This window comes from Phyllobates terribilis, unplaced genomic scaffold (assembly GCF_046119375.1).
Source record: "Phyllobates terribilis strain yellow unplaced genomic scaffold, ASM4611937v1 Scaffold_2__4_contigs__length_985480577, whole genome shotgun sequence".
Taxonomy (NCBI): Eukaryota; Metazoa; Chordata; class Amphibia; order Anura; family Dendrobatidae; genus Phyllobates; species Phyllobates terribilis.
Window position 1 is genome coordinate 61,395,398 of NW_027362762.1, and position 21,940 is coordinate 61,417,337.

The 21,940-nt window shown below is 44.8% G+C and overlaps 1 protein-coding gene across 1 annotated transcript in view; it reads left to right on the forward strand.

Moving 5' to 3' along the window:
* The window catches only part of TMEM135 (transmembrane protein 135), a 433,297-nt gene that overhangs the window by 395,116 nt on the left and 16,241 nt on the right, over positions 1–21,940 (forward strand). Inside the window, exons 7-8 of the mRNA XM_073662037.1 lie at positions 13,562–13,603; positions 21,460–21,606. Coding sequence (XP_073518138.1) covers positions 13,562–13,603; positions 21,460–21,606 — 189 coding nt within the window. The remainder of the gene's footprint in view (positions 1–13,561; positions 13,604–21,459; positions 21,607–21,940) is intronic.

The following is a 21,940-nucleotide window of genomic DNA, read 5'->3' on the forward strand; positions in this document are numbered from 1 at the left end:
CATGCAGAATGTCACCTCTTCCCCCATATAATGCCCCATGCAGGATGTCACCCCCCCATATAATGCCCCATGCAGGATGTCACCCTCCCCACATAATGCCCCATGCAGGATGTCACCTCCCCCCCATATAATGCCCCATGCAGGATGTCACCCTCCCCATATAATACCCCATGCAGGATATCACCTCTCCCCCCCATATAATGCCCCATGCAGGATGTCACCCCCCATATAATCCCCCATGCAGGATGTCACGCCCCCCCATATAATGCCCCATACAGGATGTCACTCCCCTCATATAATGCCCCATGCAGGATGTCACTCCCCTCATATAATGCCCCATGCAGGATGTCACCTCTCCCCCCATATAATGCCCCTTGCAGGATGTCACTCCCCCCCATATAATGCCCCATGCAGGATATCACCTCTCCCCCCCCATATAATGCCCCATGCAGGATATCACCTCTCCCCCCCCATATAATGCCCCATGCAGGATGTCACTCACCTCTCCATATAATGCCCCATGCAGGATGTCACCTCTCCCCCCATATAATGCCCCATGCAGGATGTCACCTCTCCCCCCATATAATGCCCCATGCAGGAAGTCACCTCTCCCCCCATTTAATGCCCCATACAGGATGTCACTCCGCCCCATATAATGCCCCATGCAGGATGTCACCCCCCCATATAATGCCCCATGCAGGATGTCACCTCTCCCCCCATATAATGCCCCATTGCCCCATGCAGGATGTCACTCCCCCCATATAATGCCCCATGCAGGATGACCCTCCCCCCCATATAATGCCCCATACAGGATGTCACTCCCTCCCATGTAATGCCCCATGCAGGATGTCACCCCCCCATATAATGCCCCATGCAGGATGTCACCTCCCCCCCATATAATGCCCCATTGCCCCATGCAGGATGTCACTCCCAGCCCATATAATGCCCCATGCAGGATGTCACTCCCCCCCATATAATGCCCCATGCAGGATGTCACTCCCCCCCATATAATGCCCATGCAGGATGTCCCCCCCCCATATAAGGCCCCATGCAGGATGTCACCTCTTCCCCACATATAATGCCCCATGCAGGATGTCACCTCTCCCCCCCATATAATGCCCCATGCAGAATGTCACCTCTTCCCCCATATAATGCCCCATGCAGGATGTCACCCCCCCATATAATGCCCCATGCAGGATGTCACCTCTCCCCTCATATAATACCCCATTGCCCCATGCAGGATGTCACCCCCCCATATAATGCCCCATTGCCCCATGCAGGATGTCACCCCCCATATAATGCCCATGCAGGATGTCCCTCCCCCCCATATAAGGCCCCATGCAGGATGTCACCTCTTCCCCACATATAATGCCCCATGCAAGAGGTCACCTCTCCCCCCATATAATGCCCCATGCAGAATGTCACCTCTTCCCCCATATAATGTCCCATGCAGGATGTCACCCCCCATATAATGCCCCATGCAGGATGTCACCTCTCCCCCCATATAATGCCCCATTGCCCCATGCAGGATGTCACTTCCCCCCCATATAATGCCACATGCAGGATGTCACTCCCCCCCATATAATGCCCCATTCAGGATGTCACTCCCCCCCATATAATGCCCCATGCAGGATGTCACTCCCCCCCCATATAATGCCCCATGCTTGATGTCACCCCCCCATATAATGCCCCATGCAGGATGTCACCCCCCACATAATGCCCCATGCAGGATGTCACTCCCCCCCATATAATGCCCCATGCAGGATGTCACCCCCCCATATAATGTCCCATGCAGGATGTCACTCCCCCCCATATAATGCCCCATGCAGGATGTCACCTCTCCCCCCCCATATAATGCCCCATGCAGGATGTCACCTCTCCCCCACATATAATGCCCCATGCAGGATGTCACCTCTCCCCCACATATAATGCCCCATGCAGGATGTCACCTCTCCCCCACATATAATGCCCCATGCAGGATGTCACCTCTCCCCCACATATTATGTCCCATGCAGAATGTCACCTCTCCCCCACATATAATGCCCCATGCAGGATGTCACCTCTCCCCCACATATAATGCCCCATGCCTCCATACATTAAAGAAAAAGTCAAATACTCACTTCACTTCTCTCCTGCCGCTGCTCAGGTCTGGACTCCAGCGTCGCCGACGTCTTTCCACTCTGCGCTGTGATGGCTCAGGAGAGGGCGCACACTGACCTGAGATGTCACAGTCAGAGGACGCGGAAGACACCGGAGCTGCTGCGGAGGCATGGGGAGAGGTAAATATTGTGCCTGCTGCCGGGGCCCTGAACAAGCGGAAGGGGGGGGGGGGCAGGCGCTGACACCGCTCTCCTCCGCTCACGGGTCCCATAGCGCGGTGGGGTGCGCAAAGGCGAGTGGGCCCCTCACCTGCTCAGGGCCCCGACACTTGCCCGGGTGCGCCCGGTTCTGGCGCCGGAGCTGCCCAATGGTCTCCGGTGTATTGCCCCCCAGGGTCTCTGTTGTATTTCCCCACAGGGTCTCTGTTGTATTGCCCCCCAGGGTCTCTGTTGTATTGCCCCCCAGGGTCTCTGTTATATTGCCCCCCATGGTCTCTGTTGTATTGCCCCCCATGGTCTCTGTTGTATTGCCCCCCCAGAGTCTCAGGTGTATTGCCCCCTAGGGTCTCTGGTGTATTGCCCCCCATGGTCTCTGATGTATTGCCCCCCATGGTCTCTGATGTATTGCCCCCCATGGTCTCTGATGTATTGCCCCCTGTGGTCTCTGTTGTATTGCTCCCCGTGGTCTCTGGTGTATTGCTCCCCGTGGTCTCTGGTGTATTGCCCCCCATGGTCTCTGGTGTATTGCCCCCCAGGGTCTCTGGTGTATTGCCCCACAGGGTCTCTGTTGTATTGCCCCCCAGGGTCTCTGTTGTATTGCCCCCCAGGGTCTCTGTTGTATTGCCCCCCAGGGTCTCTGTTGTATTGCCCCCCAGGGTCTCTGTTGTATTGCCCCCCCATGGTCTCTGTTGTATTGCCCCCCAGGATCTCAGGTGTATTGCCCTCCAGGGTCTCAGGTGTATTGCCCCCCATGGTCTCTGATGTATTGCCCCCCATGGTCTCTGATGTATTGCCCCCCATGGTCTCTGATGTATTGCCCCCCATGGTCTCTGATGTATTGCCCCCCATGGTCTCTGGTGTATTGCCCCCCATGGTCTCTGGTGTATTGCCCCCCATGGTCTCTGGTGTATTGCCCCCCAGGGTCTCTGGTGTATTGCCCCCCAGGGTCTCTGGTGTATTGCCCCCCAGGGTCTCTGGTGTATTGCCCCCCAGGGTCTCTGGTGTATTGCCCCCCAGGGTTTCTGTTGTATTGCCCCCTATGGTCTCCGGTGTATTGCCCTCCATGGTCTCTGGTGTATTGTCCCCTATGGTCTCCGGTGTATTGCCCTCCATGGTCTCTGGTGTATTGGCCCCTATGGTCTCTGGTGTATTGCCCTCCATGGTCTCTGGTGTATTGGCCCCTATGGTCTCTGGTGTATTGCCCCTCCATAGCTCCTGTTGTATTGCCCCCCATGGTCTCTGGTGTATTGCCCCCCATAGCCCCTGTTGTATTGCCCCCCATGGTCTCTGGTGTATTGCCCCCCATAGCCCCTGTTGTATTGCCCCCAGTGTTTACATTGCCGTGGCGCTCCTTGGGGGAGGGGCTGCAGAGTGATTGACAGCTCTGCTCCGGTTGATCAATGAACAGAATTTTCATTACCTGTGTGAAGAAGGCGACTGGTGGAGTTTGGGAGAAAGTGACGAGAGTTTGTGGCACCTGATTTATCCTTGGGGAGAAAAGAAAGAAAAAAAAAGAAACCCCCAAGCCGTGATCTCACGCGTTCTAGATTACTCAGATGTCGGCAATAAAACAAGCCAGGCCATTGTGTAATAAGTATACATCTCCATAGCTCCAGCCATCGCAGCTTGAAGCCATTACATGATAAACACGCGGCACAGGAATTTATTTCACTTATGGAATTGGTTAATGCAACGAAAAAATACACAATCCCAACATGTGTTGGAAAGAGTTTGTGCAGCGGCCGCGCTCCGGGACGTGTGATTGTTATACATGGAAATCTCCTGGATGGCGGTGTCACGTTTCCCTTCCCTCCCGCTGGCATGAATTTGTACGCCGACTCGATTTTTATTCCCAATCTGCTTTACTGTTCGCCCGTAATCGTCCCACTTCGGCACGGACAACACCGCGGGCACAGGGGTCCTGGCGGCTGATTCACGACCCTGGCCGTGAGCGAGGATCAGATAGCGGATCTCCATGCACAGCCTCGTAAATACAGAATAATCCCCCCGACCAACTGTCCGGAATTTTTGTCATACCGAATTTTTCTGGGTTTTTTAAAAAAAAACCCGAACCTTGTAAATTAAGGATGTAATCACAAGCAGCTTGTGCTTTAATTTTATTCTAATGGTTCCAGTGAGTCAAAAAATATCGCAAATTTGTACATTTTTGTCAATTGAAAACCATCAACTGTTTCGTGTATCCAGCTCCCATGCAGACCTATGTATCTCCATGGTTACAGACTACAAACAAGTTCCATGTAGTCCAATCCTGCGGCCACGCTCCGTTCCCCTTTACTACTTGGTAGCGTACAATAAATATATATATTGCTAATATCGAGGGGAGAGTTTGGGATCAGACTACATAAGATTTGTTTGTAGTCTGTAGCCATGGAGACACATAGGGCTGCACAGGAGCTGTATAAACAAAACGGTAGGTAGTTTTAAAGAGAATTTGCACGTTTTGTTTTTTATTTTTAATTGGAACATCCACAGAATAGGTGATAAATGCCGGACGGTAGGATAACATTATAATTTTCAGTTCCAAGTCATTTTTTTTTTTTTTACCAAACACTCAAAAAATAAGAAAAAAAAACCACACTGAGCTGCTGATGCCCCTCCATCCACTGCAGTCACAACCTTTTCTTCCAGAGGGGACATCGCATGACCGCTGCAGCCAGTCAAACCTCTTATTTTTTAGCCAGGCTGGTGCGTATAGTAAAAAAAAAATGAAGCATCGGACAAGCCCAAATTCTACTGCTATCACCTGGTCTTACAATCTAATCTTACCTATTTCAGATATTGAATGGTGCCTCCTGATATCAGTGTGGAACACAAAGAATATGTCCACGACTGAGACAACCCCCGTCCAGCCTTAGACTATAAGTCTGCAACCACTGTGTGACTGTAGACTTGCAAATCTGTGTGTGCGCTGTGAGGATTCTCCTGGAGCGGGCGGGCATGTAACTGCAAAATATGCGATTTGCATACTTCCAGTCACATTCCAACTAGACTCGCTGAATTCACTTGTATTGATGTTGATGTCTAGTCGGCATGTGGCTGCATTTATGCAAATCACATACTTGCAGTCCCGTGCCCAGAGCACCCAGCACAGACGCCGGGGAATCCTCACAGTGCACAGAACGCGCGGTGTGAGGATTCACAAGTCTGCAGTCACATGGGTGGTTGTCTGCGCTCCTGATAAGCAGGACACACAGGAGCTGAACTGACCCATCACTGCCATCACCTGTACTCCAAATGAGTACGCTCTGATATCAGCGCAGCTGAATGCAGGAAAATAGAGTGGGGGAAAAGCCGAGGGATTGGAAGCTGCTTACATGCAATTGTTTTTTTTATTGGAATGAAGAATGAAAAATCCCCAAATAAAGTGATTTGCAGAGTTTCATAACTTTCCATGCTGGACAAAATTAAAAAGTTTAAAAGTTTAACAACTCTTTAACTGTGCAGTGCTTCGTTTCTCCTGTGGTGGCGCTGCAGGGATATTACACACTTGTTGCTTGGTCTCGCCACAGATTACAGCTGACCGCTAGGGTCCAAGCCGCTGGACGCTATGTGATCGGGCGCCCAACTAATAAAAGGGGACACTCGTCAAAGATTCCGTTTTCTTACACCCCTTTTGGTGCCACCCCATGGCACATATGGGGCACATGCTACCTTTTGAATGGGGATTGCTTAAACCCTTAATTTTTTTTAATTTCAACACACATCACTTCTAGCACGACCTAAGCGTGTTATAATTGAGAGAAGGACGGCGTGCTATTGTCCATGTTATCAGCCCAACGACACAAGGCGAGAAGTCGCTCAGAAAAAGCGGAAACGCACAGAAAGGGAAGACGAGAAGTCTGACTACACACATTTCCAGGGTCAGAGCCTCACAACTTTTCCGAAATTGGATACCGTAAAAATAAGAGCGAGACTAGTGTTAACGACACTTGTGGGCAGGTTAAGAAACCTGAGCCCTGTGTGACTGAGCGCAGACCCAGCGTGACCCCCTCTCCAGACAGGCACGAGCAAAGTATAAAAAAAAAAAAGGTGTTCACATTTTACTGTTTTTCAGCTCCAGTTTCTTGTAAAAAGTGCAGAACAGCGAGGGTTAATATTGCCAGCTCAGTGCATGGTGTCTGGTGACATCTAGTGGTAAAATTGAGGTATTGCAGTAAGAACAGCTTTCTATAGGCTTTTCCAATCTATAGTTTCACGCTGGGGGTATATTATGCTACATAGTGTTGTGGCAGAGCAGAGGGGGTTTTTTTTGCACTCTATCATGCGTTTATTTGAACATGATACAAAAACTCTTTAAGAATGAGATCCGGTGAGAGAATTATGAATGCAGCTTTGGATGTGATTGGAGCATATCTCTCCCGACGTCCACATACACATGCACGTTTGGCCAGGGAGAGTATGCATGTGATCTGCTTGGGGAAAGGGAAGTAAGACTTCTCTGGTTGCGGCTCTTGTCCTGGAAGAATAAAACGATTGGACATGCTGAACTCTATCTGCCCAATCTTTATCTCTTCTGACAGCTGTCATCAGGGAGACCCACCCATCAGATGGGCACCTGCTCTCGTCAAATATAAGCTGCTGTACATTATGTATATGGGTTGAATAAGACTTGCCTACAAGATAAATTAAGTACTTTAGGGACTTGTTCATACATTGCTGATTTGCTGCAGTTTTTTCCGTCCAGATTTGTGAACTGCTGCAGATTACAGTAGTAGCAAAGTGAATGAGATTTTAAAAAATCTCATCCATGGGTTGGGGATAATTTCTACATGGAGAATCACCTGCGCTGTAAATTTTGGAATCTGCAACATATAAAGTTTTTTGTTCTGGATTTTCACGACAGATTTTGTTTTTTTCCATAGGATGAAATCCGCCCCAAAATCAATAGAAAAATCCTCATGTTTCAGATTTTGTTGGAGATCTGCATCAAAATATGCAAAATAATCTAAAACAGATTTTTTTTGTCAAGTGTGAACATACCCTAAATGGTTAATAGTTTTTTAAAGCTGAGAATGGACCAAGAAGTCAAACCTATAATCCGATGTGTTAATCCGGAGGCAAAAACCCCATGAGGCAGATGCCCCCAGTATTTGCCCCATAATAGGAAAAAATTCCTTCTCCACTTACGGCAATGAGACGAGTTCCCTGGATGAACGTCCTATCACGGAATCTAGTACCTGTAATGTTATATTTATCAAAAAGGCATCCTCCTTCAACGTTCTTATTGAATACACCATTACGACATGTTGAGGCAGAGAGTTCCATACCCTCACTGCTTGTACAGTAAAGAATCCATAGTCTCGCAGCTTGTAATATACAGTATAGAATCCATAGTCTCACTAATTGTCCATAAAGGATCCATAGTCTCACTGCTGATATAGTAAAGAATCCATAGTGTCACTGCTCATACAGTAAAGAATCCATTGTCTCACTGCTCTTACAGTAAAGAATCCATAGTCTTACTGCTCGCACAATAAAGAATCCATAGTTTCTCTGCTCTCACAATAAAGAATCCATAGTCTCACTGCTCGTACAGTAAAGAGTCCATAGTCTCACTGCTCGTACAGTAAAGAATTCATAGTCTCACTGCTCGTACAGTAAAGAGTCCATAGTCTCACTGCTCGTACAGTAAAGAATTCATAGTCTCACTGCTCGTACAGTAAAGAATCCATAGTCACACTTCTCTTACAGTAAAGAATCCATAGTCTTACTTCTCTTACAGTAAAGAATCCATAGTCTTACTGCTCTCACAATAAAGAATCCATAGTTTCTCTGCTCTCACAGTAAAGAATCCATAGTCTCACTATTCGTACAGTAAAGAATCCATAGTCTCACTGCTCGCACAGTAAAGAATCCATAGTCTCGCAGCTTGTAATATACAGTATAGAATCCATAGTCTCACTAATTGTCCATAAAGGATGCATAGTCTCACTGCTCATACAGTAAAGAATCCATAGTCTCACTGCTCTTACAGTAAAGAATCCATAGTCTCACTGCTCGTACAGTAAAGAGTCCATAGTCTCACTGCTCGTACAGTAAAGAATTCATAGTCTCACTGCTTGCACAGTAAAGAATCCATAGTCTCACTTCTCTTACAGTAAAGAATCCATAGTCTTACTTCTCTTACAGTAAAGAATCCATAGTCTTACTTCTCTTACAGTAAAGAATCCATAGTCTTACTGCTCTCACAATAAAGAATCCATAGTTTCTCTGCTCTCACAGTAAAGAATCCATAGTCTCACTATTCGTACAGTAAAGAATCCATAGTCTCACTGCTCGAACAGTAAAGAATCCATAGTCTCACTGCTCGCACAGTAAAGAATCCATAGTCTCACTGCTCGCACAGTAAAGAATCCATAGTCTCACTGCTCGCACAGTAAAGAATCCATAGTCTCACTGCTCTTACAGTAAAGAATCCATTGACTCACTATTCCTACAGTAAAGAATCATAGTCTCACTGCTCATACAGTAAAGGATCCATAGTCTCACTGCTTGTACAGTAAAGAATCCATAGTCTCACTGCTCGCACAGTAAAGAATCCATAGTCTCACTGCTCTTACAGTAAAGGATCCATAGTCTCACTGCTCTTACAGTAAAGAATCCATTGACTCACTATTCCTACAGTAAAGAATCCATAGTCTCACTGCTCGTACAGTAAAGAATCCATAGTCTCACTGCTCATACAGTAAAGGATCCATAGTCTCACTGCTTGTACAGTAAAGAATCCATAGTCTCACTGCTCGCACAGTAAAGAATCCATAGTCTCACTGCTCGCACAGTAAAGGATCCATAGTCTCACTGCTCGTACAGTAAAGAATCCATAGTCTCACTGCTCGTACAGTAAAGAATCCATAGTCTCACTGCTCATACAGTAAAGAATCCATAGTCTCACTGCTCGTACAGTAAAGGATCCATAGTCTCACTGCTCCTACAGTAAAGAATCCATAGTCTCACTGCTCGCACAGTAAAGAATCCATAGTCTCACTGCTTGTACAGTAAAGAATCCATAGTCTCACTGCTCGCACAGTAAAGAATCCATAGTCTCACTGCTCGCACAGTAAAGAATCCATAGTCTCGCAGCTTGTAATATACAGTATAGAATCCATAGTCTCACTAATTGTCCATAAAGGATGCATAGTCTCACTGCTCATACAGTAAAGAATCCATAGTCTCACTGCTCTTACAGTAAAGAATCCATAGTCTCACTGCTCGTACAGTAAAGAGTCCATAGTCTCACTGCTCGTACAGTAAAGAATTCATAGTCTCACTGCTTGCACAGTAAAGAATCCATAGTCTCACTTCTCTTACAGTAAAGAATCCATAGTCTTACTTCTCTTACAGTAAAGAATCCATAGTCTTACTGCTCTCACAATAAAGAATCCATAGTTTCTCTGCTCTCACAGTAAAGAATCCATAGTCTCACTATTCGTACAGTAAAGAATCCATAGTCTCACTGCTCGAACAGTAAAGAATCCATAGTCTCACTGCTCGCACAGTAAAGAATCCATAGTCTCACTGCTCGCACAGTAAAGAATCCATAGTCTCACTGCTCGCACAGTAAAGAATCCATAGTCTCACTGCTCTTACAGTAAAGAATCCATTGACTCACTATTCCTACAGTAAAGAATCATAGTCTCACTGCTCATACAGTAAAGGATCCATAGTCTCACTGCTTGTACAGTAAAGAATCCATAGTCTCACTGCTCGCACAGTAAAGAATCCATAGTCTCACTGCTCTTACAGTAAAGGATCCATAGTCTCACTGCTCTTACAGTAAAGAATCCATTGACTCACTATTCCTACAGTAAAGAATCCATAGTCTCACTGCTCGTACAGTAAAGAATCCATAGTCTCACTGCTCATACAGTAAAGGATCCATAGTCTCACTGCTTGTACAGTAAAGAATCCATAGTCTCACTGCTCGCACAGTAAAGAATCCATAGTCTCACTGCTCTTACAGTAAAGGATCCATAGTCTCACTGCTCGTACAGTAAAGAATCCATAGTCTCACTGCTCGTACAGTAAAGAATCCATAGTCTCACTGCTCATACAGTAAAGAATCCATAGTCTCACTGCTCGTACAGTAAAGGATCCATAGTCTCACTGCTCCTACAGTAAAGAATCCATAGTCTCACTGCTCGCACAGTAAAGAATCCATAGTCTCACTGCTTGTACAGTAAAGAATCCATAGTCTCACTGCTCGCACAGTAAAGAATCCGTAGTCTCACTGCTCGTACAGTAAAGAATCCGTAGTCTCACTGCTCGTACAGTAAAGAATCCATAATCTCACTGCTCATACAGTATAGGATCCATAGTCTCACTGCTCGCACAGTAAAGAATCCATAGTCTCACTGCTCGTACAGTAAAGAATCCATAGTCTCACTGCTCATACAGTAAAGAATCCATAGTCTCACTGCTCGTACAGTAAAGGATCCATAGTCTCACTGCTCATACAGTAAAGAATCCATAGTCTCACTGCTCATACAGTAAAGAATCCATAGTCTCACTGCTCGTACAGTAAAGAATCCATAGTCTCACTGCTCCTACAGTAAAGAATCCATAGTCTCACTGCTCGCACAGTAAAGAATCCATAGTCTCACTGCTTGTACAGTAAAGAATCCATAGTCTCACTGCTCGCACAGTAAAGAATCCGTAGTCTCACTGCTCGTACAGTAAAGAATCCGTAGTCTCACTGCTCGTACAGTAAAGAATCCATAATCTCACTGCTCATACAGTATAGGATCCATAGTCTCACTGCTCGCACAGTAAAGAATCCATAGTCTCACTGCTCGTACAGTAAAGAATCCATAGTCTCACTGCTTGTACAGTAAAGAATCTCCATCTGTGATGATGATTAATACTTCTTTCCTCTAGACATAGATGATGCCGCCTTGTCCCCCACACACCTATGTGTAAAAAGCTCATTATGCAGATCTCTGTACTGCCCCCTCATATATTTGTATACTGTAATAAGATCGCCCCTAAGCCTTCAATTTTCCAAACTGAATAACCCCAAGTCTCCTGCAGTCGCCTATTCCCTTATTAGCCTTGGTCGCTCTTCTCTGCACCCGCTCTAGTTCAGCTATGTCTTTCTTATACACCGGAGACCAGTATCTGTGTGTGGCTGCACTAGTGACTTGTATAGAGGGAAACTATATTCTCTCCATGAGCATCTATGCTTCTTATAATGCATCCTATTATTATATTTACCTTGGTAGCAGCTGCCTGACACTGGTCTCTAAAGTTGAGTTTTCCGTCCACCCATAGTCTTAGTCAGTGGCAACTTAGTACATGATTTGTTTCCTATGCAGAAGTGCACAGCCTTACATTAGATTATATATTATATACAGAGACCCAGTGCAGAATCTGTTACAACACTCTAGGTGGCGCTACAAGACCCTTTTCTTCCCTAACCTACATATTTTTCACATTGAGCATTGCAGACTATCTGGATCTCCTCCAGAAGTGTTCGCTCCCCTGAGACATTGTACTCGGTGGTGTAAGGCTTGTACTGCTCCATGTCATGGCGCTGTGTGTGAATGTGCGCCACGTACAGGGATCATCGGGTCAGAAATGTTTCCTATAAGATGTCACCTTGGGCTATAAGTAATGGGATTCTTACTCACACGGCATATATACAGGAAAGCAGCGGAAACGTTAGTGCAATGTGCTCGACACCGCAGTAACATGAGACATTCATCCTTCACACCTGCCTGTATGATCTCTGGGGGGCTGTGAATCATGGAAACGTGGGGCAGAGGGGGCGATGCAGGAAGCTGGAGCCGTATGGGTCACCTCTGCAGAGGCGCTCAGGACTGGGGTTTTGTGTCACTTACACATCAGGTGCTGGGTCCTATCCACTCACCATAAAGTGCAAGAAAAGTATGTGCCCCCCACACCCACACTGCATTCCAAGATCTTTTCTGACGTCCCGTTCTACATCCATAGACATTAATATAAAGTCGGCCCCTCTGCAGATATAATGGCTCCCGCTCTTCTGGGAAGGATTTCTACAAGATTTTGGAGGCGTCTGTGGGAATTTTTGCCCCTTCATCCCGGAGAGGATTTGTGATGTCAGACCCTGATGTTGGGGAAGGGGCACTCACAAAGCTGTTGGATGGGGCTGAGGCCGCTCATGTTCCTCTCCATGTCTGTATGGAGCTTGTGTACTGGACACAGTCATGGAGAACGGAGAAGGGTCTTCCCCAAACTATTCCCACAAAGCTGAAGCTACAATTGTCCACAATGTCTTGTGATAAAGATTAAGATTTCCCTTTGCTGGAACTAAGGGCCCAATGCTGACCCCTGATAACAGCCCATAGCATTATCCTCCTCCACCATCTGTACAGGGGGCACAATGCAGTCAGGGGGTAACGTCCTCCTGGAATCACCAAACCCAGACTCGTCCATCAGCCGCAGATAGAGAAGTGCGATCCGTTACTGCACAGGACACGTCTCCTCCAGAGTCCAGTGGTGGCGGCTTTACACCGCTCCATCCGACTCTTGGCATTGTGCTTTGTGGTGTACGGCTGCATGCAGCTGCTTGGCCATGAAGCTCCTGGCGGGGGCGCACTATTTGGTGCGGATACCAAAGGAGGTCCCGACTCTGCAGTTATGGGGTCAGCAGAGGGGTGGTGACTTCTCTGCCCTCTGCTCCTCAGCACTCGGTGACGTTATGGGGTCTCCACTTCGTGGCTGAGTTGCTGCGGTTCCTTCCACTTCTGAATAATATCACTCACAGGAGATGGGGGAAGATTCAGGAGGAAGAAATGTCATGGATGGACTTGTTATACAGCTTGGGGGCGAGGGGCCTTCCACCTAGCGGTCAGCATTAGTATAATTAGCATTAGTATAAATGCATCATACAAGGAGTAGCTGTAGGGTGTTCGGCGTCCTCTAGTGGTGCATCCTGCAGCAATTGTCGGTGCAATGATAGTAGTTCCACCTCACCTGGACTTTTATTAGTTTAGTCGTCCTATAAATCCTTCCCATACAGTCGGAGTAGACCTATAATGGTGCCTTGTAGGGTGCAGCATTATATATCATGGGGCAGCAACTTGAGTTCACTCTTTAAATATTTTTCCTAACATCTAAAATGATGACACAATGTGTAATATAATGTAGATTCATAAGGTAACTTTATTATAGTTTCCTGTATAAAACCTTATCTGGTTGTATACATGCTCTGAAACTTTGCTGAAATTTTCCGTTTCCTATTACAGGTGTAAAGATGGACTCCAAGGATTTGCCTTCTCAGCACTGAAGTAAGTACACCTCATAAATGTATGCTAATGTCACCATTGATCATCTGTGGACCTGCTTGGCCAATTTGCTTGCACATATTATATGCACTTGTCTCTATTATACAATATAATATATATAAAATATATAGCTTGCTGATTGTTGGGGGTACCGCCATGGGGTCTGAACAGAGCGGCAGTCAAGCATCCACATTACCGCTCCACTCTGTGTCTATTTTTTGGGATAGATGACAACTTGCTAACTTGATAGGTGGCTCCAATCTTCAGCTGCTCAAACATTTTCGTCTCCCTCTTAACAAGATTACTTTTTGACCATAATTTTTTGGAAATGTCACTTTATCGATGGTTGAAATCTAAAGATGAGAAAATCGATTCTAAAAGATTCAGATTCGTTTAGAATTTCCAAAAATTAGTGGATTCAGATTAATCCAAATTTTGGGCAATTTGCTTGCCACAGTTCCAGCAACTGTTGACCACACCAGTTGCCATTTTGCTGGATTCTTTGGGACCGGGAAGGTGTTAAATAAAACAATATACTCTTATACTCACCTCTTTTTGTCCGTCGCCATACTTGTCCCACCACTGTTGCTCTCCGAACCCAATCATCCAATTGCCAACTCTTCCGTCATCTTCTCCCTCGTGTTGACAAGGCCCCGCGGTATCACAGGTGGCACGGTTCATGTAGATTTTTGGAGAGCCTAGGTGACTATAAGAAGTGACTATAATTCTTCCTGAATTAATCCAACGCAAATCAAATCTTCCATGAATTGAGCGAATCTGCCCGAAATTAATACAATTTCATCATCCATACACATCTTCGGCGGTGTGGTTAGTGGGCCAGGTCAGTCAGACAGATCGATGGGTCAGGAATTATAGGGTTTAAGTGTAACTGCATTTGAGAAAACTTTTGAGACGTCCTAAAGACATGTCTGAAATTTTGATCAACGGAAGTCAATGTGCTGAGACTCCCACCGATCGCTGAAACGTAGAGACAGATCCACCCAGCGGAGTTCTGTGGTCCTCCAAGGCTGAAGACAGACTTACTAGAAAGTCCCTCTCCCTCGAAGAAGAGAAAGGATCGACTGAGTGTTTTTGTCACTTTGTTTTAGTGAACCGTGAGGGTTTCAGAAACAATCTAAACTTTTGAAAAATTACACATCAAAAGTTTTCTGAAAGTGCGGTTACTCTGGAAGTCTTGGGAGTCTTGGATACACCTATCATGATTGAAAATTAAAGAGTGGCCATTGCCGTTTGTCTGGAGTTCTGGTGGCATTTTCTTCTTCATTGACTTCAGCGGTGTTTTTACAGTAAGGAATATTTAAGTTCAATCTTAGGAACATTTCCTAGCTCTTAAGGAGTCCATACGCATTAGACTAACGTTGCTGAAAATGGATGATTTCAACCATTGTGAATGTTCTTTGAGTGCAATTTAACAACAAATGGTCGGTTTCGCCGACTGATGACACAGCATCAGTGTGTGGAAAGAAGCTGGCCATGTGTATGGCCATCTTGAGTCTTCGGTAATTTCTTTTTGGGATGGCAAATTTGCACGTCATTTACCCAAGACCGTGCCATATTCTGTTTCGGAAAACCTTATATATTCCATTGATTCTTGAAGAACCCAAGGTGATCCTAAAAGTAGAATGATAACCTAGTTGGAGAAACTTAGCAGACTATACCTCTTATCATGGGCACACGTTCCGGAGAGGCAGCACGTTTGGCTTCTATAGGGTCATTGGAAAGAAGGGAGTAAACCCTATGTGTGTCAAAAATCTTTCCAGAAGAAGAGTTATTGGCAAACTCAAGGTTAGTGAATCAACCCAAAGTTCATTGGAAGAGTATGGAGGAGGGTCACTATGATCATCTGTTCTAGGTGGGAAAAATTGGGCACTACTTGGAATCAGTGAAGTAGACAAGTATTGTACAAAGGGTTTTATTGCAATTGTAAGGTAAAACGCAGTTTGGGATCAGCCCTTTTTGGGTACATCGTGGCCAATTCCACTTCTTGGCTTCTTTGGCAGCAGAATCTTTTTCCTCTGAATTGTCCTATAGTACCTTCACCTACAATATCTATTGGAAACAACAGTGCACAATGTAGAAACCCTACCTAAAGATCTAGATAGTCCTCTACTTATCCTCTTGATTCCTGGTCTAGTAGACCACATCTCCGTCAAGTTAATTAACACTACGCCACACTCTACAGCTGTATTATACCTTTTGATTATTTTATTCAGTTTACTTTAGACATTCCCGACAACTTCTTAAGCTTTACTGCTTTATTTTCGACCCACAGTTTCAATAACCTTAATTTAACAAAGACGTTTTACAAGAAACAACATCACGTTAATGTCTAGAACTTTCCAAGGAGTCCTAGGGATTCTGGCACGGGAATGAGATTACTTCTCTAAATCAAATCCTCAGTGGATAGTTTCCATGAAATATTTGTACTGATTTTTGGCTTAGCCCCGCACTTAAGACTCAAATAAGTTCTCTGTCGTAAAAAACTTTTAATGTTTTTCTGTAGACTCTCAGTGAATCATTCTGCCTCAATATCAATATATCTACTTTTGGCTCTACTGGTAAATCTTAGTCATGCATGAAAGTCTTCCAAAGTCTTGTCGGGACTGTGTATGCTACAGTTTTACAAAACACCTAAGGGCATTAATATTGTTAGTTCCTTTACTTGATGGACTTGTGCTTTCAGATTTGCCCCATTGACATATTTCTGGGACCAGTCCCTCATGACAACATACGTGAGTTCTGCTATAAGTATTGGAGACTAAAGAAATGACCACTTTAAAAATAGCTTCTCAAAAATTGGCTTCCTGGACCTCACCCGCCATACTCATGATGACAGCTGGGCTTCACCTGCCCCGGTACCACCAATAGTATCACCATGAAGAACCACGGAGCCCCTAATAATGGAGGCATTCATACTGTGACTGAAGAACTCCTTGTTCTACTTTATACTGAAGAACGTTCTTAATGACATAGGCTGGATGTTTGGGGTCATTGTCCAGCTGCAGAATAAATTTGGGGTCAAGCAGAGGCTTCTCTAATGGTATTACATGATGGATAAGTATCTGTCTGTATTTCTTTTTGTTGACCACACCATTAATCCTGACCAAATCCTTAACTCAATTTACTGAAATTCAGCCGGAAACTTGCAGGCGCCTCCATCATGCTTCACTGTTGCTGGAAGATGATCATTACTGTGCCGCTCTCCAGCCCTTTGGGAACAAACTGTCTTATGTAACAGCCAAATATTTCACATTCTGACCCATCAGTCCAGAGCACTTGCTGCCATTTTTCTGCACCCCAGTTCCTATGTCTATGTGCGTAGTTGGGTCGCTTGGCCTTGTTTCCATGTGGAAGGCATGGCTTGGACTGCAATTCTTCCATGAAGACTACTTCTGACCAGACGTCTCTGATCAGTAGATGGGTATATCTGGTTTCCACTCACTGCTGCCAGTTCTGAGCTGATGGCACTGCTGGACATATTTCCAAGGGAAGAAAGCTGGACGTGTCTTTCATCCGCTGCACTATTTCGCGGCTAATCACTGCATCTATAACCCTCAATGTTGCCCATTTTTTGGTATTTCTTCAAAACTGCTTAAACAGCACATTTTGAAACCAAACTGTGTGAGTGCACTCTAACAGTACGCACTCTAACAGTACTGATAAGATTGGCCACAGAGGACCCAGCAGCTGCAGTGCCTCCAATAAAGCTACAGCGCCCACAGGAATGTCCACAGTGCCCCCTGCCTAAGAGCACCACAGAGCCTATAGCACAACTGAAGAACCCACAGTCTTAACATCACTTTCCTTTTCCATGTTTCTGCCACTTATATGACAAATCAAGCCACGTCATCAGCCAGACGAATGCACTGAAATACCCCATACTATACTGGCTGTTCATGATTAGAAGAACATGGTGGTTCTTTCCCCCCAGGAACGCCCCCCACCTGTTCTGTGTGTTACTGCAGCTCAGCCCTATTCACATCATTGAAGCTGAACTAGAATGCCTGATACAACTCATGGAAAAGGGTGGCACTGGTTTTGGAAGGAAGCAGCTATGTATTGTAATCTTTTACAATCCCAGAACTATATGAATAAACTTGGATCTATGGAGGTGGATCAAAGAGCCATAACGACCAATCCAGGAAGAAGAAAGCCACAAGACCCAATTTTGTCTACACTTTATGAATTTTCAATTCAGCTTTGTGATTTCTAGGTTGTTTTTGATGATATACCTATGTTGTCTTCACACCACCATTACATTAATAATTAACCCCTTTGTAACAATTTTGCATAAATGATGGAGAGAGGCTGGAGTCCGCCGAGACTGAAAGCAATCATGGCAACAACCCGGATCAGACTAGAACTCAGATCACAGACTTTTAATCCCAGTAGTGACGCGATTCGTATTCAGGGCTGGTATTTTTAAGAGGTAGAAGCTCTGGGTCTATCAAAATCTTTGTGTTGGGAGATATAGTTAGGTCCAGAAACATTTCGATAGTGACCAAATCTCTGTGATTTCTTCAGCTCCGCAGAGGCCACTATTTTTTATTTAAAACAAACCACTGAGATGCCATTGAAATGTAGACTTTCAGGTTGAACAAAAATATCCTGTGAAGCATTAAGGAATTGCAACCATTATTCTACAAAGCCTCCTCATTTCAGTTGGTCTGAAGTAATTAGAAAAATTCATTTTTAATACTTTGTAGAGAATCCATAGCAGGCAATGGTGGCCTGAAATCTGGAAGCCATGGACGTCACTAAATGCTGGGTTTCCTCCTTTGTGATGCTTTGCCGGTCTTTACGGTTTCCTCCTTTGTGATGCTTTGCCGGTCTTTACGGTTTCCTCCTTTGTGATGCTTTGCCGGTCTTTACGGTTTCCTCCTTTGTGATGCTTTGCCGGTCTTTACGGTTTCCTCCTTTGTGATGCTTTGCCGGCCTTTACGGTTTCCTCCTTTGTGATGCTTTGCCGGTCTTTACGGTTTCCTCCTTTGTGATGCTTTGCCGGCCTTTACGGTTTCCTCCTTTGTGATGCTTTGCTGGCCTTTACGGTTTCCTCCTTTGTGATGCTTTGCCGGCCTTTACGGTTTCCTCCTTTGTGATGCTTTGCCGGCCTTTACAGTTTCCTTCTTTGTGATGCTTTGCCGGCCTTTACGGTTTCCTCCTTTGTGATGCTTTGCCGGTCTTTACGGTTTCCTCCTTTGTGATGCTTTGCCGGTCTTTATGGTTTCCTCCTTTTGTGATGCTTTGCCGGTCTTTACGGTTTCCTCCTTTTGTGATGCTTTGCTGGCCTTTACGGTTTCCTCCTTTGTGATGCTTTGCCGGTCTTTATGGTTTCCTCCTTTGTGATGCTTTGCCGGCCTTTACGGTTTCCTCCTTTGTGATGCTTTGCCGGCCTTTACGGTTTCCTCCTTTGTGATGCTTTGCCGGTCTTTACGGTTTCCTCCTTTGTGATGCTTTGCCGGTCTTTATGGTTTCCTCCTTTTGTGATGCTTTGCCGGTCTTTACGGTTTCCTCCTTTTGTGATGCTTTGCCGGCCTTTATGGTTTCCTCCTTTGTGATGCTTTGCCGGCCTTTATGGTTTCCTCCTTTGTGATGCTTTGCCGGCCTTTCCGGTTTCCTCCTTTGTGATGCTTTGCTGGCCTTTACGGTTTCCTCCTTTGTGATGCTTTGCCGGTCTTTACGGTTTCCTCCTTTGTGATGCTTTGCTGGCCTTTACGGTTTCCTCCTTTGTGATGTTTTGCCGGTCTTTATGGTTTCCTCCTTTTGTGATGCTTTGCCGGCCCTTACGGTTTCCTCATTTGTGATGCTTTGCCGGCCCTTACTTTTTCCTCCTTTGTGATGCTTTGCCGCCTTTACTGTAGCTGACTTCAGTCGTTGCTTGTATCTGGGTCTTTCTGCCTTAAGTTTAGTCTTAAGCATGTGAAATGCAGCTCCATGGGTTTGAGATCTGGTGATGACTCGGCCATTGCAGAATATTCCACTTCTTTGCCTGAAACTCCTGGGTTGTCCATGTGAAGTGCCATCCTAACATCCTTGCTGGGTCTGAGCAAAAAGTATCGCCCAGTACACTCCAGAATTCAATCAGCTACTTCAGTATTCAGTCACATCATCAATAAACACTAGTGGCTTCGGTGCCATTGGGAGCCATGCATGCATGCCCCCGCGCCATCACATTGCCTCCACCATGTTTACAGAGGATGTGCTGTGCTTTGGATCATGAGCCATTCCAAGTCTTCTCCATACTTTCTTCTTCCCATCATTCTGGTACAGGTTGATCTTCGTTTTGCTTTTCCTGGACTGGGCAGGTTCTTTAGACGTTTTTTTGGCAAGGTCTAATCTGGCCTTTCTATTTTAAGACTGATTTATGGTTTGCACCTTGTTGTGAACCCTCTGTGTTTGTTCTCATGAAGTCTTCTCTTTATCTTAGACTTTGACTTAGATACTGAGACACCAACTTCCTGGAGAGTGTTCTTCACTTGAGTGGATGCTATGAAGGGGTTTTTCTTCATCATGGAAAGAATTCTGTGATCATCCTCCACTGTTGTCTTCTGTGAACATCCAGGCCTTTTTGAGTTTTCAAGCTCACCAGTGTGCTCTTTTTTTTTGCAGAATGTACTAAACTGTTGATTTGGCCACTCTTAACATTTCTGCTATCTCTCTGATGGATTTCTTTTTTTTTTTTTTTCAGCCTCATGATGGTCTGTTTCTTTTCCATTGAGAGCTCCTTTGACCGCATGTTGTGGGTTCACAGCAACAGCTTCCAAATGCAAAATGCCACACCTGGAATCAGCTCCAGGCCTTTTACCTGTCTAATTGATGAAGGATTAACGAGGAAATAGCCCAGGCAGCCCAATAAAGAACTTTTGAGATAATTGTTCAATTACTTTTGGTCCCTTTAAAAAGAGACAGCTACATATTAAAGAGCTGTAATTGCTAAACCCTTACTCCAATTAGGATGAGAATACCCTAAAATTAAAGCTGAGAGTCTGCACTTTCAGCCCATATTGATTATATAACTGTGTCTTGTATATGTTTACAGCTAAAATTCCAAAACTTGTGTCACTGACCATATATTTCTGGACCTAACTATATACATAACCCATAAACTAATAAACTAAATACATCTTAAAAGATTATTTAGGTGTTCGTAGAACAACAAAAAATAAAATCAAAAAATGTGCACATTTCACTTAAAATGTAGCTAAACTTTCATGTTTTTTAAAATAATTTTCTTCTGCACGGAAAAATATGAAACTTTGCAAATCAATTTATTAGAGGATCAGTTCTCATTAAAATAAAAATTTCAAGTAAGTGACTTCCAATCGCCTGCTTTCCCCCATTCTGTTCTCTGCCTTCAGTTGCATTAATATCAGAATGTTCTAATTTGGAGTACAGATGATGGCAGTGATGGATCTGCACCTGTCTGATGAGCACAACACTCAGAGGAGGAGACAGGTGCTGATCCATCACTGCCATCACCTGTACTCCAAATGACTATGTTCTGATTTTACTGCAGCTGGAAATAGACTGGGGAAAAGCCGGGGCGTGGAAGCCACTTACATGAAATTTTTGTACTGGAATGAAGACAAGTCCCCTAATAAAGTGATTTGCAAAGTTTTATAACTTTATGTGCTGGCCAAAAAAAAATAATGTATAATATATATTTTAATAAAAAATAAAGTGGCTCTTAGAATGCTGGAAGGTAAAACGGGTAAGATATCCTGCCTCCTCAATACCAAAAAGAGTAAAGAGTGTATTAAGGGGTTATTAAAACCTGCTAGGACTCATTATAGGGGTGCAGGCATTTTATGGCAATATTTCTTTCTTTTTTTTATCAGATTCATTGTGGGAAAAGAAGAAATTCCAGCTCATACATTGCTGCCTGAAACCTTGTATGCCAAAAGCGGGAAGAAAACCAAGGAACGGGAGGAAACCTCTCGGAGGATTAATATATTCTCTCTGACAAGGAAACTTATGGACTCGATGTACGTACGAGCTCTGGGGGAAAAGGGAAAAGGGGGGTAATTTTTTTTTTTTTATTTTGTAAAATATGTTTTGTCACCTTGGCCATGAGCAGAGTCTTGGAGAAATGGAAAAACCACACAGCGGCCAAAATTGTCTCCGTAAATCATGTAAATGTATCAGACTTGGGAGTAATACGTCAGGAATCGGGGATGAGAGTGCGTGTTACTCAACATGTTCAAAAGATTGTGCGAACATTGTGAATTTTACCTTAAGAGGTTCAAGATGTTTCTGATTACGGTCAATCTTAGATGGTTACAAAAGACTGTTATTGAGTAATGACTGGGAAATCAATTA